Genomic DNA, 17,907 nt, shown 5'->3' with positions numbered 1-17,907 from the left:
TATAGTCTAGAAGAACCATCAGTGAAATACAGGCCGACTGATTTCAGTTAAGCAATGTGTGCCATCTTTGACATGATTTAACAATGTCTTAGTTAAAAGAGATCAGACAAAGCAAGCAGTAAATCCTGTTTAACAGCAGCCCTTCTAGGAGCCTTAGCACAGAGGGAGCTGAAGAACACACAATAAAGGGCTTGGGGAGGATCCACCAAAGCCTCAGTTTGGGCTTCTAGCACCAGTCAAAGCAATATCTGGAAACACTTTTTATTTTGCAGAAAGAAGAAAAAGCACGATTTCAGGCCCAGCATAGCTGCATCAAACCACACTGCCCACCATGGTCAGGCCATAGAAAAGAAGTTTATACTGAAATGAAGTTCAGGCTAAACCTAGCAGTCTGGAGGCTACATAGCATGAGAACACCATCACCAGAATAAGCCCAGCCTCTGTCAGCCTGCAGGTCTTCTGAACTCGCTTCCAAATACTGCGGATAATACAGACTCTTCAACCTGAGTGTCTGCTAGCATAAAAGCAGCTTTGTGGCAGTAAGTGGAGGACGGAAGTTTTTCTCATAAGGGAGATGCTGTAAAATGTTCTTTCCGACTTGGCTAGAGGTTCTAGTTTCATTTGCGTGAGTAATTGTGTCTGGTCTAGGAGACTGTCCTGGCACTGGAGCATGGAGCGGGAGAAGAGGAGAGGAAAAGCCGGCACGCCTATTTATTGGATGAATTTAAAAGAAATGCTGAAAAAAAGGGATTTCTCCTTCATAACATGCACATTTAAAATCAAAAAACAAGACAAAGCTATGTACAAAGCTCTCCTCCTTTAAGACCTGAACGCATTGGAAATATTTTGACAAAATTACAGTTGAAACCAGATGTTTACATACACTGTATAAAAAGTCACCTGTCCTTTTTATTCTCATTGTTTGCTATTGAATCCGGCTAAACCTTTCCTGTTTTAAGTCAGTTAGGATTACCAAAATGATTTATATCCATGAAATTCAAGAATAAAGAAAGATAATTTTTAATAATTTGAACTTGAATTACTTTCTACAGAGGTCTACAATGTAGAATTTACCTTCTACACTGTATGACTGGGGTCAAACGTTTTGAGTTTTTTTCCCAAGCTTCTCACAATAGCTTGGTGGAATTTTGGCCCATATCTCCTGACATGGTTGTCGGATTTGTAATACGCCCTTTCAGCTGTTTTCACAGAGTTTCTATGCGACTAAGATCGGAAAGCTGTCATGGTCACTCCAAAATATAATTTTCTTTTTTTCTTAAGTCACTTTGTTACTATGTTGGTGATTTGCCTATGGTGATTGTCCCCCCCCCAAAAAAAACATTTGTGCAGAAAATTTAGTTTCCTGGCTCATGTTTTGAGATGTTTCAATATTTCCAGATTATATTCGTTCATATCGTCATTGATTTTGTGCTATGAATCAGTCCCTCATGAACCAAAATACCCCAGAAGATGACCCTGCAACCCACATACTGCACAGTTTCATGCATCTCACATAAAAACTTCATGTTTAATTCCAGCTGGGGGGGGTTTAACCACAAGTTGTACAGTTGATAAGCAAATGCCATTTACTACTAGTAATCAGTACAGCAGAGCAGAAAACATGCTGTTTTGAGACGGTTTACAGTTCGTTACAACCTACCCATACGAGGGCAAAGGCAACATGTTGGAGGCGTGAGAATTGGAAACAGCCGGTTATTTCTGTTGTGAAACCCAGGGTGTCTGTTCAGACATGTCTGTTGTTTGATTATACAGAAAAGCCAAAGGCCTCCATTCAGGCAGAAGAGCCTGTGGAGTGGGGTTGACTGTGGGGCTTTACACAAGCCAACAGCAGACGGGAAATCAGGAAATCAGCAGAGAAAAGGGACAATAGCATGGAGATTAGAGATCTTTTAACCCCCTCCTCTTTATGGTCAACCTGTTTGCTCACCAACTACAACTTCCTTTAATAAGCACGCAATCAGTGGAGGCTAAAACAAATTTTTTTCTCACCCCTCTCTTTCAAGCATATTCTCTGGAACTAAACCATCCAGTAAAGTTTCAATCTTTACTAATAACATGGAACATGGAAAAAATGAGCAGCTCCAATTTACCACCTACTTCCCCCACAGGTGAAGGGTGCAGCAAATCAAACAGCAAAACTCAACTGTAACACCTATGCCTGCAGGGCAGACTTGTTCTGCAGTCACGATGGTGTGTTCTGATGACTTGCAGACTTCCTGAAATAGGCTGACTTCACAAAAGCTGACATAAAAATAAAAAAAGCAATGCCTCCACCTGGATGCCCTTGTACTCTGACCTCCTCTGGTTTATCATTTACGCAAGGAGGCCGTTCACAAGCAACACACCTGGAGGTGATTTTGCAGCGCAATCCGGATTTTATGCTGACTGAAAAAAAGATTAATTGCCCACAAACTAACAGCGCTCGCTCCAGCTGAAAACGGTAAGAACTGTTTTTTTGCAGTTAAAGTAATTAATCCTAAATGAAATCTTCTTTAACCTTCTTCGGGACTAGGCTACACCTTTGTGTCAGTGTTTCAAAGCTGGGAAATAAGCATTGCTCTCTGATGAATGACAAGTCTTATCTTGTCGATGAATAGCTTGTCAGAGGTGCAGTTAGAAGCAGCATAGATTCCTGGCTGAGGCGGGTGTGCATGTGTGGGCTTATAATATCCCGGATTTTATTTTTAAACCACCAAGACTGGTAAGTTTATATAGTCATCCATTTTTATCTGTTTTACTGTTTTTAGTCATTCCAGACAAGGTGCTTGGAGAGAAAACCCATTTAATTACTTATTATTATCCTGGAGCTGAAAAAAGCATTTAGAAAGAGAAGCAATAGCCAAAAGGTCTCTCTTGTAAAAGATATCTTGGATCTCAATGAGACAACCGGTATAAATAAAGGTCAAATAAATAAAACAACTGTGTTATTTTGGTCAATCTGTTTTATTGAGCTGAACTTCTACTTAGCCATGAGGTGTTCCCTCACAGCTGAATCATAACACTCCTCTTTGGTTGACCTGACATGTTTGGAAAGGAATGCTGTTGTGTCCACACTCTTCAACCTCCTGCTGCTGCTAAAGTGCCGATAAAATGTTTTACAGCCCGACAAAGCGTGTTTGTTGAAGTGGCTTACAAATTTACAGAGTTAGTGTTTCAAGTCACGAATGTAGAGCTAATGTGGGCAAAGCTGTAAAAATCATTTACGGCGAGGAGATTATCTAATCGACATGCCAGAGTTGATGAATAAGGTTCTGGTTTTGGAAATAAAATGCTTACTAGTCACGAAATGCAAAGGCTCTTCCTCTGTTAGACGCTATATAATTACCGTTTATACAAAGTGTTGCCTAATACGAAGAATTAAAGACGGTCTTGGATTTGAAAGATATCATGGTTGCTATAGATTTTGTTTTACAAAACAATTCTTTTCCAAACTCAGTATTTTAGATTTTTCCCAGAAAATTATGGACATTTGAGAAAAAGGTATTAATTTAAAACTTGCTTAAATGGTCGAGTGGTACAATCTGCCCAAAATGGCTTTCGGTTTTTGTATAACATGCGCAATAGCTCCACAGCCTGGGATGCATCTGAACTTAAATCACATCCATTTTTAAAATCTATAATTAAAAAAGCCTCCTGGACTAAATGCAGACTCTTTAAAATCTGATTTATCACTTCCAGTAATTTTATCCTTTTATAAACATTTCCAAAAATAGAGGTTGTAGTGCTTTGTTTGGCATTTACAGTCAGTTTTGAATCAGAGTCCACTCGGTTCATGAGTAAAAGAGCAAAATGGTGATGAATAAAATGATATCAATCAAGATAACGCATGTGCATTGACATTTAATGTAAAAATCAAAATAAATTTGAAAAAATAGACTTTCATCAGTTAGGATAATTAAAGAAAGAAAAACATATGGAAAAACAAAATGGTTTTTTCCACACTGAATTGAATTTTATTTTTACTATTCTTACTGGAATAAATTACAAAAGCTAATTATTGACTTTTCCAGTCTGCACAGCAAACCTGAGATTTTGCCAAAATAGTGACATTAAGGAATAACTGCATCTAATTTAACTTTACTTCACCATCTGAGGTGATTACAAAAAGCGTCTTCATTCATTCCACCACTTTGATTTCCACATCAAATTTATTTTGATTTCTGACAGTTAAAGAGAGAAAAATACATCCTTCTTTAAAAACTGTTTGAAGAGATCCAAAACACTAAGCAATTACTCTTCTGGTGTTTGCAGTGTTTTGCTTTTCTTACTGGAATTCTTAAGTAGATTAATAGACTTCCTCTGGAGGTTATGTAGAAGACCACACCTGCACTTATGGGAAGAACATAGGATTTGGAAAATAAATATTTATAAACAAAGGCTTCAAAGCATTGCTGGGTCATCCTTCTGCTGCCAAATAATACTAAATTTCACTGCGCTACGATCAAGTCCAACAGGTGCAGTCTCTAAACAATGGCTGTCAATTCTCATTAAATCCGAGAACAGACCTCTGCACTTACATCTGGTGCTGAATACCAGGACAAGCACAAGCTAAGACTTGCTTCAAACTATCATTTGCTAAATCCTAATTGTCTTTTTTGCTGTTGCAGATGGCACTATGTATTTAGGCTGCATCATTTCCTGAGGATTCACAGAGATCAAAGTCTAACTCCAGTAAATCCATCAGGATGCCACTTAAAACGTCGCTCTACAGAAATCCATCCTCCAGTCGCTGGTCTAGCAGGAACTCAAAGAGGAGAGAAGTGCTATCTGTCGAAATGATCAGTCTACCCCTAGGTGATTTTCGGCATGTCTCTCACATTGGGAGCGACAGCCAAGACGACAGCTTTGGAGATTTATCCTTCCTCAAAATGGGTCACGGCCTGCTCCGACAAAGTTCCAAGAGCGAACAGAACCTCTTCCTGAGCTGCAAGCCACCACCAAAGCCCCCACGTCTGAACCTGGATGGAAAGGAGGGCATGCAGAGCCCCGAGTGGTCTGTGGACAAGAAGAGAAAGAAGTGCAACTCTTTGCCTCTTCTGGACAGTGAAGAAGAAGATAAGTGCGAAAACGAGGAAGTTAATGAAACGAGGAATGACTTTGCTTCTAATCAGACTTGCCGGCCCGGAAGTGGCAGCGTGGGTTCTGATAGAGATCGAGAGTTCACAGGGAGTTGTGAACACATTGATGAATTTAAGGATGAGGACAGTGGCTTTTCATTCAGTCTGGACCTGGGCCCTTCAATCCTGGAGGATGTTCTTCGGGTGATGGACAAACTGCACAACTGAAAAACCTTGAACAACTTGGTAAGACACTGGCTGTTGGAGAAGAAATTTAACTTAATATTCTTCTCGGGACACAACTTTGCATAACCATGAGGACATGATAAATTATCCAGTGTAGCAAAGACTGGATAATTTTGCCATTAATTCAATTTGCCACCCTGGTCCTGGTCTGCACAAAGAGTCTGCAGAGAGCTGTGACCAAACTGGAGATCAATTTACGAGGACAGTAGCTCTTTATTCAGCCTGGATCTGGACAAACTAATTTGTGAACAATGTTCTCCAGATCATCGACAAACTGCGCAACTATGCGAAATACTGATGTCATCACTTCTTTGGAAGACCCAACACTATTTTATTAACAAGGATACTTAATAAAGTAGAAACTTATATTTGCTGCTTCCTAAGATCTTTACATTCTCAAACAAACAAATGAACATCTTGTTACTCTAAAGAAGACACGATGTTGTTTATAGAACATTATGATAACCAGCATTTGCCAAAAACAGAATGGTAAAGATAAGACAGGAACGTTTTTTTTATGTCTGGGCATTTCTAACTTCATCTACATTTCCTCTTTACTATTATAACCTCCCAGCCCACACTCAAAGCAGCTGTTAGGATTTAAGGGTGTTGTGTTTAAGAAAAGAAAAGCTGAGGCTGAAATCCAAGGTCCTTGAGCTGTGATGTCTTGAGTCTTGGCGTGCTTGCCCGTCTATTGTGTGCACAGGGCAATTTTTCCTCCGCACGCATCCTGGCGGCCCCACTCGAAGGTAGAGCAAGGTACCCCCCATTTCTCATTCCCAGCAGTACAGTGAAAACAAACATTTCGCTCTGCTTCCAATAAAAGCCACCCAGTGGTGGCAGGTTGGGCAGCATACCAAGGTGGGCCACAGGTCCAAGACCTTATAAGAAGAAAGAAATGGCAGAGCATGCTGTTTTGTTGGCTGCAAATCAGAGTGCGATGATCTGGCGGATGGCGCTCAAGAAAGAAAGTGGCGGTGAGTAACACTATACATCTACACATGCAGGGAGGTTGGAGAGGAAGAGGAAGACAGACTCTGCTTCAGCAGAGGTCCTGATGAGGACTTAAACACAACCTTCTGAGCAAATACATGCTGCGTCTCATGTATATGTATTGCATTTCTTCTCACGTCATCCAAGTGGGAATTTGTGCAGACAATTGAGGTCTACTAATAGGGGGTTGAGAGGATGATATGTGGGACAAGCCCGGAAAATGTTAAATTCCTTTGCACCCTAAAAGGTCAAACTGGGAAATACAAAAACCACAAATGTCCTGCTTCAAGCAAAAGACTCAGTATTCTATGCATGTCCAAACAAAAACAGCGTTATTTCTGGATACATCTGCATTGTATGTCTGTTTTGGTGCCTGATGTTTTAAACTGGATACCTCTGTTTCTTGTATATGTTATGACAAAAGTTATTGTGAAAGCATTTTTTGCATTGTAAAATCTACCGGTTTGTACTTTGGTTTGGTAGGCAAAAAATGTACACCATTCAAATCCCATCATTGGTGGTTTTGTGGATAAACTGAACGGGACTGTTTACACAACAATGGACCGACATGTACTTGGCTTCTCAGCAAAAGAAGCCAAAATGGATGGATTATGTTTTAAATCTCACTGATGTCCAACCTTTTTTTTTTTTTTTTTTTCAGCAATCATTGTCTTGGGTACAAATAATTAAATGTGGAAATGGACAGTAATATATATTAAAACATGTCTCTGGCATTGCATTACAATTAATTTAAGAAAACCACTGCCTTAAATGATTTCCATTGCTCTGAAGAATGCCTAAATCAACATAATAAAGGTGGATATTGCCAGATGTAAGGCTGGAGCCTTGTTCGTGACAATGACTCATAATGATTAAAGCTCAATTTCTTCACAAATGAAAAAAAAGAAGTGCTAAGTAGGGCAGCCACAATGAGACGAAATTGTAGACCAAATAAGAAGAGTTAAATTTTCAAATGTACATTTGTTTTCTGTTTATATAAAACAGGTAAGCTCCATTTAATAAAGATTAGTAGTCTGGGAGCAAATGGATGTACCGGAGGATTTTAGGGGCATCAGATTAAAATGAACAGATGCTACAAACAATACCTGATTATGCTACATTTTGTGTTGGTCTATCACATGAAATCTCATTTAAATTAATTGAGGTTTGTGGTGTAAAGTGATAAAATGTGACTCAAGTTCACAAACATTACTAAATGTATCTATGTCAAAGTGAAACTTATGAACTCATCTCACAGCTTTAATGGTAACTGAAATTCATATAGTTTTGGAAAAACAACCTAAAATTAAGTCAAACGTTTTGACTTAATTTTCAGGGCCATAAGAACTAAATAACAATACAATTATTAAAATTTTTAAAATTCAAAACATTTTTTTGTTAAAGTTTTGTTCAGGGTAAGATATGAAGCGTATCTTTTTCTTACACAATCATGTCCAAACAGAAAAGGGTTCAAGCCAGAGTTCAGTATAGGCTATCAATGGCTGGGCCACACGCTACGCATCTATTCCAGACAGAAGGGATATTTTCTCAGAATACACTTTTCAGGCACTAGGAAACCACCACACTGGGGAAAAAGTCCAGGAATAGCTCATCTGATGCATCTGGTTCTGTCGTGACAACCCCGAGTTGACTCTGGGTCTAGATGGAAGAGGCAGGCATCTGATTTAAATGCTGTGTGATATATTAACTTTAAATAATACGATATTCTAAATTGAACCATGAACACAGTGATTAATGATGAGATCATCTCCCAGGAGACCCAAGCATATGTCTTGGCAGACATCTGTGGAAGTACTGCAGTTACAGTCTATCAGTTATTAGACTGTAAGCTATACACTTGGCCACATGTGTAAATCCTCTTTCTGAAGCTGCAAGCATGAGCCCATCTTAGAAGAGATTTAATTTATAGGTACAGTGGCGTTTGGCTTGAATTTGTTTGATCTGATCACCAATATGTTGAAGGAGACAATTTTATAAAACATAATTTGGGGATTCTTACAGGCAAGCAGAGCCACGAAACTGCTGAAATTACACATTTCCACCACCTGCTTGTTGACTCTGGCAGTTCATATGATATTTTACTCTTTTATTCCAACTTACAAGGCAGAAAATTACAGGAAAAAAAGTGAACCATAAACATGATTTCCTGACAGGAATTAATGAGATGAATCATGCCATGGCATCTCTTCTCTTTTGTGAATTTAAACAAGTTTTAACACTGTTATTAAAATAAAGGAAAGCGGTCTAGAGATTTACAAAATGTGTTGCCTGGCGAACTGAAAAAAACTAATTAATTAAAAACCAACTTTTTGGGGAGGAGTTTGACCTTTTTATGAGTTCAGGTAAAACAGAGCCAGTATTCGTGAGATTATTCTGTAAACCTCTTCTGTATCCAGGAGTTTATGGAAATCCATTGTAGAGTTATGGCTTTTCCTTCTTCAGACCACTGATTAATACGTCTACATTCATATCCTTGAATAAGCATGATACATTGCATGAATTTCACATCTTTTGTGCTTCACTTAAAAATTTCAACAGGTCTAACATATTATTTAAATTGATGCTTTGCAAATTGTTTTATCCAAAGTGAAGCCAAAAAGATTGAACCTAAAGTACCTTCTTTTTTCCAAGTAATGCAATGAGAATGAGGTTTTTTTGATTGTTAGACAAATATTAAGATTTTATTTAGTTTGTACGTGTTAAACATTATTAGAAAGGGATCATGATGGAGAGTATGACACAGCTCCCTTTTTTATTAGAAAAGCCCCATTGACTCCAGATGCATTTATTGAGCCAAGAAGCAAAGTAATGAGAACTGGGGTGAAGTCATCTGTGTCTTTAAGCTCTCTTTAGTCCCACCGTGACCTGCCGAGCACTGTGTTTGGACTGATGAGGTTAAAGAAGCAAGACTTCACCCATTTTGACCCTATGTAGTTACAGATGGCCAAAGCTGGGGAACTAGGGAGAGATCAGATGTTTAGATCACAAATAGATTTTTTTTCCCCCAGAATCCACCCAATGTCCACTACCTCCAGACAAATTCTACAATAGCTAAAGTGTTTACTGTTACTGTCTGGCATCTCTTAACGGACAAGTATTGCATTGAGGGCCAAATGAAAAATTACCCAATCAAAATAACATTTTCATACTTGGTTGCAGAGAAAGAAATGGTTAAAAAAAAGAATCAGCTTTGGATGTCAGTAAAGCAAACTGAGTTAGTAGAATAGCATTTAAAAAGATTAGAATGACAAGTCCCAGTGTGCAGGCTGAGTCTCGGATTCTAACCCCATGTAGGAGGTCTGACACCCCTCACTGGGCTGAGGGTTGAAATACAGTTCACCAGAAACCAGAGACACAGATAAGTACATAAGTGCAGAGAAAAAGTCCCCTGATGGAAAAACATTTAGACATTTTTGACAGAGAAGTTGAAGAATTTAGGAAATAAATTATGCAGACTGAATCAATCTTAAAATGCTTTAAAAAATCTCAGTTGAATTAGGAAATGTCATTTCTGGAAGCTGTAATGCACACCCACACATGAGATGTGACCTCCTTTTCTCGAGGGCTTTTTGAGACAACCTTGCCAGACCAAAGGTGCAGCTAACGAAACCTGTTTTATCTGCAAGTGGCATTCTGTGGTTGTTTTGGTCTTAGTGGGTGATGTCTCCATCACTACCTCAAGCGCTCTTCTGATTGGTTTATCATCTCACCCCCTGAAAGATTATTAGGCATATTTCACCATATGCTTTGCTACATTTGGAAAAATAAATAAATAAAACAAAGTTCCTTAAAAAGTTTTAAGTCTTGGCCAGGTGTCACTTTGTAACTTACTTTAAGCTCTTATTGAAAAACTTTTAAGATAACCAAGAAACTGTTGTTTCTTAGCAGCAAGAAACACCAGTACCATCTGCCCATTTTTATAGTAATGTGTGACAAACTGAACCAATCTTGGAGTTAAAGTCAACCGTCCCTCCAGCTGAAACAGGGAGAGGCAGAGGTGGCAGAACCACCAGGGCAGAGAAAAGAGTTATCTTTGTTCCTTATATTTGTTTCTATTTGTTACTTAATAATAACTAACGACTGATTTGAAATCATTATTATAATTTATCATATCCCGTTCATGCTGCAACAAGAAATTATTTCATAGATATTTGCCTGACTATTTTACAGTGATTTGAAAAAGATATTCCAAAATATTACAAAAGGTCAGTATAAGAAGTTGCACATGTTTAAAGGACCCGAGTAAAAAGACAAAAAAAAAACTAAACTTGAGGATAAAAAGCTAAGGATTAAAGTTCACAAACGCCAGTATGAATACACAAAAGCTTTTCTTAAAATAATCCCGACAGTCAGGCTGACATGTTAGGGTGTCATTATTGCACAGTGCCTCCCCTTGGCTGCCGTGTGAAGTGAAGCATTCCTGGACTCTCCCAGGTCAGTTACATTAATGAGCACCCAACCAGTCTCTCTGAACCAGTAAGAGGCCACCGCCTCACCACTCCAAAACAAATAAACTGAGGTCCACTTACCCGACCACACTGATTGTGGCCAAAAAGAACAAAAGTGCAAACTCTGGGGCAACATTTGAACCATTGATATGGAAGAAAAAAAAAATCTGAACATTTACATAACTCTTTCTACAGAGAGGTTAATATTTTTATTGGAGAAACAGCAACTGGCAATACTTTGTAAGACGGGGGAGGCATGTCCTATGAGAGCAGAAGGAAATTTAAAAGAATACATTTCTGTGTTATAAGAGTACCTGTGAAGACATGAAATGGCCAGTTTGAGATGCTGCAGCAACATCCTCAGGTTGTCCTTCCAACCATGTAATCTTCAAGGGGTTACCACTCAGCCCACTTTCATTTTTAACAGCCAGTTCCTAAAATTAGATATTTAAATATTATTAGCATTAAATAAGCTACTTGATCTCTACGTTTTGCATGAAGTTGTAATAATCTTCGCTAAATGTTGGTTAGAACTAAAGTTCCTAACCAGAACAGATGCACAAATAGAAATATTCATTTGCAGTTAAAGTTTCCTATATAATGTGCCCCTTTTTTCAGATTTTCTCATGTGATAAACCATAAACTTCAATGTCTTTCATGAGGTTTTTGGGATTAGATTACCACTAAGTGGGGTACAAGTGGAAGGAGAAGGAAAAGAATCCAGGATTTAAAAAAGAAAAAAAATCGGTTATAACATAAAAATCTAAAACGTTTGATGTGAATCGTCCCATCAACAGATTCAGCGGCAGATTTTTGGTATGGGCCATACAGGGTGTTACCAAAAACACCATAAGAAAGGGGGAGGAGAATGGACTCACATCCACCTGTTGGTGGTAGCATCATGCTGTGGAGATGTTTAACTGTATCAGGGCTAGTACTGTACTTAGCTTCCCGACAGTTAATGAGTCAAGCTAAGTACAGGGCAATCTTGGAAGAATACCTGCAAAAGCATTGAGATTGGATTGAAATGAGGTTCACTTCCCAGCACAACAATCCTAAACATACAGCAAGAGCAAAAGTTGTACAGTTTAAATAAAGTGATTTTAATTTGCTAGAATTGCCCAGTTAAAGTAAAGACCTAAAACCAATTAAGAATCTGAGATATTAAAATGTATGTTCACACCTGCTTTCAACAAAGTCTCAGTGAATTTGAGCAGTGTTGTTGATGCACAAGGGCTTAGTACAATTGCAGATTTTTATTTGCTAAAAAAAAAAAAAATAGGAGCATGCAATTGTGCAGCTCTGTTTGCACAAAATCCCAATAAAAACACATTGAAGTTTGTGGTTCAACGGGTATAAATACATTCACAAGGTTCTGTAGCCACGGAAATGCCTCGATCACTGCCTAAATCCAGTAGACTGACAGAAATGTTGTGTAGAGAGGAAACGACAAACAAAGGAACACCAAAACTAAAAAGAGCCTGCGGAGCCAGACGATGGGGAACAATGACTCAAGTGCTTCAGTTCGATGGTTCCAATCAGTGCAACAATTTCGAAAGCACGGGATTATTTTAGGTCAAAGACAACTTCTTGCGGTCCGGACGTCTGTCAGATGCTATTCCTAGTAATAATCTAACTCAAAACTCGTTCTAAGACTGTGTGGCAAGTGATGAAGTAAAGTGGTTCAATTCAAAAAGTCTCCTAAGGAGATCCTAACCAGAACAGTAAATGTGAAGGCCTCGGGTACTTACAGCTGCTCTCACAGATGCAAACTCCACAACAGCACTTCCTTTCTTCTTACTCGATACAATCACATTTAAAACATCCCCATACTAGATGTCACAGCAGCAGGATAAAAGCATGAGGTGGAAGGGAAAGAAAGATGCAGAACATTTGAATTAGTATTTCCTTTCACAGTATAATCCATAACCATGAAAACAAAAACATATGTAGAGTCAAGATTCAAAACAGTGCTGAATATCACACATTTGAGAAATACAAGTTAGAAATTTACTGAATTCGAGAAAAGTTTTTTTTTGGGTCAAATGTATTCACAAGAAAAAAAAGTATAAAGTACAAAATTTACACACCTAAGACAACGGCAAGTTTAGGTGATGTAAAAAAATAAATCCAACACACAGAATCCAGTACCACATGAAGAAAACTGTATCATTTGGAACAACAGCTGGGAAAACAGTTCACCTTTGTTTCAACACATCATTACATATTTAGCCACCATTTTTCTTGAAGTTGAAAAGGTCTTAACTTTACTGTACTTAGCTTGCCTACAGTTAATGAGTCAAGTTATGTCTAAAGTTTTGGAAATTGAACTACACTGAAATTAAAGTGTAAGTAGTACTGGAAAAATTTTGTTGCAATTAACTCCTAGCTACATATCTAAGAGAGTAAAAAAGGAATAGGTCAGAAATGGATATTTTATCCTGTGGGAGAAAATATCCATTTCCAATATCCAAAGAAATAAAGACAGTAAACCTGTCTTAATGGAAATAAAGACAGGTTATGATACAATTGCTTTTTAAGGCAGTATTAGAGAATAGAAAAGATTTCTTCTTGGTTAGTTTAGCTCTGTCAACTTTACGGAAAGGCCATTTGGCATTAACCTGTTCCCTCTTTAGCCTTTCATGGGAGCAAAGAGAAAGAGGGAAAATTCAGCTTTCTGGGAAATCGAAACTCTAGGAATGCAAATGCTCACTGAGGACACTCTAAAGCCAGCCAACAGTGACAAAGGAGAGTCTCAAAAGGCTTCTATTTCACGAAATATAAATATCTTAACATATTTTTTTGCCCCTTTAAACAAAGATTTATTATTGCAGGCAGCCAAAGTACACAAGTCCACTCACGTACGCATACATGCACACTCATTTTCCCACAGAGTGTTGGCTATTTCTGCTTATCCAAACCATTAACTGTCACTCACTCATGGTTGCCTTTAAAAACATTACACATTTTCTTTGCCTAAAAATTTGAACGGGAACAACACTTTTTTAAGACCATACTGGATGCATTCGTGAACAGAGCAAATTCAGCTGTATTACTTTGAGCAACTTGACGTCACTGACACCAGCCTCATCCTAGTTTGAGGACAACCTGCACCCCACCAAAAACCTTCATGAAAGATTGTGGCAGAAGGTGATGGTGGGTTGCATGAGAACAGCACATTTCCTAAAGCCTCCTTTGGAACTGTTTAATCACCTGGTAAGAGGGGCACAAACAATGCCGTGCGTGGCTTTTAAAGGGCACTACAACATTGCCCTCAGCACTTTCACTGCTACAAAACTTAATAGGCCTTGTTTAAGGGGAAGTGTAAACAATCTAGAGCACTGATGTCATGCAGGCCTCAAATAAGGGTGGACTTTTGCGTGCAGGTTTGTTCAAAGTTAGCTCTTGAAGCCCTAAGAGCATGAAAAAAAGGATTTCAATAAATTATTGCTTTTATAGCAGATCAGCACAAGTGAAATTTCAGGACACCCACCTTATGAAGTAGCTTAAGCAGAATGTCTTGAGAATAACCTCCATTCAGCTCGTCATCTTTCTTGCATTTCCATTTTAACTGCAAAAAAAAAAAAAAAGAGGCCAATATTAGTCATAATCACTTTCAAGAAATAAAGAAGTGCATGATAATGGATAATCCTTAAAGCACAATTGATTAAAGTCAGCTGCAGAGGAGGCGAACCGTGCCAGACAAGTTTGGCTCTGATGAGAAACAGAGAGCTGAAAAACATCAGGACAGGCTGAAGCTACGGGAGAAAGAACTCGTTACGCTCTTGGAACATCGGCACTGAATCACCTGCAGGACCTGCAGTCAATTTCCATTCATAACAGTGGGTGCTGTACGAATGGAGAGAAGCTTCTATCATGGGCATCAGAGACTGCATAGGAACTCACCTTCAAAACTGTAACTTAACAATCCTCTACAGGTTGATGCCTGAGCTTGTCGATCATTACATTAATCTTTTGATACAGGTAGTCAAAGATAATCCACCAGCCCTCGTTGCTCTCCTACCTCTAAATAAAATCCCAAACACTAAACTGCCTTCAGAAGTCAGGAAATCAAAAAAGAGAGTCCAGGTGTGAGTAAAATAGTGTTTGTATAAAACTTGGAATAATTTAGGTGGCACCAGAGATGCTCGTAGCAGCTCTGGAGGAGCCGCAGAGCTCTGGTGGAAGAATCTGTTGCCATGATAACTATTAGATGTCCCCTTCATAGATTGGGGGCGGAGAGGAATGAAGAAGTCTATTCTTAAAAGACAGTCAAAAAAGTCAAATTTGCAGTGCGCCATAAGCACACATGTGGAAGAAGGTGCTCTAGACAGAATTTAACTTTTCTGGCCTTTGCAAAACTCTATGTGGCAAATAACTAACACATCATATCTCCTTGAATACATCATCTCCATGTTGAGAGATGATGCCAGAAGTATCATGCTGTGGGACCCTTTTCTTCAACAAGACATTGTGTCAGCCACGCGTACTCTATAAAAAGACATCTAGAAAAGCATCAGCTACAGGAGGAAGAATCTTTTAAGCTCTGAAAAACCTGTAGCCAATTTCCATCCATACCTGTTGGTACACAAATGAGCGATCTCCTAAGGATATGTGCATCAAAAACTGGTGAGTCACCTGCTAGACTAAATCTCACCAGGACACTGATTATTCACCATTCACTCCTACACAGTCTGATCCCCATGCGTGTCTTTTAACATATGGGAAATTTCTACTGCTACGGAATCTTCATGAAAATTCAATTTGGCATGAAAGCGACCACAGAAGGCAACATAATCTATTAGGATACTTTTTTCCTTTTTTATTCTGCTCTCAGGTCCCGTCACTAAATGCTGAAATGTATTCCCGTACTCCTAAAAAAAAAAAAAAAAAAGTGATATTGTACAATCTTATGTTCACAGACAAACCACAGCAGAAAACTGGCCAGTTTTATGGCAACTGCTGAGAGCAGCATAATGAATGGCAAGCACAGGGGGTTGATTCAGTTCCAGCAATCTGCTTACTGTCAAAGACACACATTTTCTGGGAATTTTCAAATCCATGTAGCATTTTTACAATAATTATCGCTGAAAATGTACATTCCCTCTTCCAGCAGAACTTTCTCCTTACTTAATAATAACTGTCCTAACCATTAATCTTTAAATTAGATGCTCAAATATTTGTGTGATGTGATGTTTCCAGCCCACAAAACTGCTGTTTTTGATCATGACTTATATAAATTTACAAACAGTAAAGATATTAGTGGAAAAGATCCAAATAGCAAGTTAATGGAAAGGCCTGGGAAATAGTAATGTTTTAAAGCCAATGATGAATTGTTCAAATTTGCTGAAAGATTAATGATATTTTTCAATAAAAATGGAAATAAACATTGAACACTAATGGGTGGTTTCAACAGGATATTGAAATACGCAACCCTAGTTTTAGACAAAATAGATCTAGATATTTGGTGCAGGTGCAAATTTAAAGATAATTACATAAAGACTGAAAAAAACCTATGATCTCTACTCTTCTTCACAAATAGTTCAAGCTACGATTGGATGGAGAACATTTATTAACATCAAGTTTTAAGTCTTGCCACAGATTCTACATCTACACTGGCTTAAGGTCTGGACCTTGAGTCTTCCTAATAATTAATATGCTTTGAACTAAACCATTCCATTGGAGCTTTGTATATTTATTGCTAATGTCTTGGCCAAAGGTGAAGGTGAAGCTCCTTCAAGGACCACTGGATTCATACAGAGACTAAGTTCCACTCATTCTGACTGTATTTACTGATTGACATTTGAAGACACCAGATTTTTGGGGCATCAGAAGAAGAGAAGTGAATATTAAGGCTGAACTATATAATAAATATTATAATATTGGTGACTGCCATGATCAAGAGCTGATTGGTAGAAATAAAACAATTATTTATGATGAATAACTTGCACACCTTACCAACACTTTAGTTTTTTAAAACTTTTTTTAATCTTGCATGAATAAAAATATTATAGACATATTTATTGCAGTTCATGAAATTTATTACAAATATATCGTGATATATTTGCAATATTTGAAATTATATTGCAAATATACCTTTACAATATATTAGCAATACATTCTGCACACTACAGTTTTTATTGGTAAAAGTGAAAAACTTTACTTTCCTTCCACTTCTTGTTATATGATGCTTTGTTTTAGTCCAAAGAAAATCCCCAAATCCATTGGAGTAAATGGGATAAAGGTCACAAAATGTGTAAAAGCTCAAGAACACTTTTGCAAGAAGTCTAAACTGAGAAAAGAACATTTAACATTTGCTGCAACTTTCTTGTGTTTGCGACTGTGGTTTGGGATCTTGTCAGTATAGCTTTTGTTTGTTTTTTGAGCTGAATATACAAACATCTGGGGATATTGCCACTGCTTTAGATGGCTTTCAATTACTAGAACTAGGTTTAGGGTGTAAACACATTATCTAACGTTCCTTGCATTCGTTAATACACACAGAATCAGGCCATTTCCAGGAGGAAATATAATAAGCCTTCTTTTGGCATAAATATTGGTCCCCTGACAGAATCGTGCCTAATCGGGAGGAAGTGGTGTGAGAGCAACATATGTGCTAAGTGATGAGAAAGCATTCGTGGTCTCTGAATAATAAATTACAAACAGCTAAAGGTTGTATAAAATGTATACCAAGCCCCCATTCTGATTTCCACGAACTGCCCTTAGATGTTGAGTCTTACCTTCAGTTTTGGGGTTGCGTTGCTCTGGGAATATCTCTCCCCTCCTGAGTGTGAGAAAAAGCATTAGTGACGGTTGAGACAGTGAGGTAAAAAGACAAAGGAGCAACTGTTTAATTGAAATATGGTACTCAAGAGGCTTGTGCCGAAAGACAGCAACTTAGAAATGGCTCCCATGTGGTACATTTTTTTGACTTTTGGAGACATGGCTCTGATCAGGGGAGGGCTGAGTGCGTGCAAACAGAGGGGACTCAAAATATGTACAGACGATGAACGAGTAATTGCACACCCACAAAAGAGGGTCAGGTTTACATCTCCAGAAGACTCCGCCGCTTAAAACAACGAAGGAAAAGGAACAAGGTCTGACGGACAGCTCTGTGTGTG

The 17,907-nt window shown here is 38.3% G+C and overlaps 2 protein-coding genes across 3 annotated transcripts in view; one reads left to right on the top strand and one right to left on the bottom strand.

Moving 5' to 3' along the window:
- Positions 1 to 17,907, bottom strand: part of dnajc17 (DnaJ (Hsp40) homolog, subfamily C, member 17) — a 35,988-nt gene that overhangs the window by 5,777 nt on the left and 12,304 nt on the right. Inside the window, exons 7-10 of the mRNA XM_028000742.1 lie at positions 17,527 to 17,570; positions 14,280 to 14,357; positions 12,538 to 12,618; positions 11,101 to 11,220 (exon numbers count right to left, since the gene is read on the bottom strand). Coding sequence (XP_027856543.1) covers positions 11,101 to 11,220; positions 12,538 to 12,618; positions 14,280 to 14,357; positions 17,527 to 17,570 — 323 coding nt within the window. The remainder of the gene's footprint in view (positions 1 to 11,100; positions 11,221 to 12,537; positions 12,619 to 14,279; positions 14,358 to 17,526; positions 17,571 to 17,907) is intronic.
- On the top strand, positions 1,684 to 7,165 carry LOC114134267 (cdc42 effector protein 3). Of its 2 annotated transcripts, none has more exons than XM_028000743.1 (2): positions 1,684 to 2,461; positions 4,629 to 7,165. In XM_028000743.1, exon 2 carries the CDS (start codon positions 4,707 to 4,709, stop codon positions 5,304 to 5,306), a length of 600 nt encoding a protein of 199 aa, XP_027856544.1. In that variant the 5' UTR covers positions 1,684 to 2,461; positions 4,629 to 4,706; the 3' UTR covers positions 5,307 to 7,165. The 2 variants fall into 2 exon arrangements, with proteins under 2 accessions (XP_027856544.1, XP_027856546.1); XM_028000745.1 differs by lacking the exon at positions 1,684 to 2,461 and adding an exon at positions 2,546 to 2,722.

This window comes from Xiphophorus couchianus, chromosome 19 (assembly GCF_001444195.1).
Source record: "Xiphophorus couchianus chromosome 19, X_couchianus-1.0, whole genome shotgun sequence".
In the NCBI taxonomy this organism is placed as follows: Eukaryota; Metazoa; Chordata; class Actinopteri; order Cyprinodontiformes; family Poeciliidae; genus Xiphophorus; species Xiphophorus couchianus.
This window is presented reverse-complemented; position numbering and strand designations above follow the sequence as displayed.

Coding starts and splice junctions, on each gene's coding strand:
- LOC114134267 (XM_028000743.1), top strand. CDS start 4,707: ATGCCACTTAAAACGTCGCTCTACAGAAATCCATCCTCCAGTCGCTGG.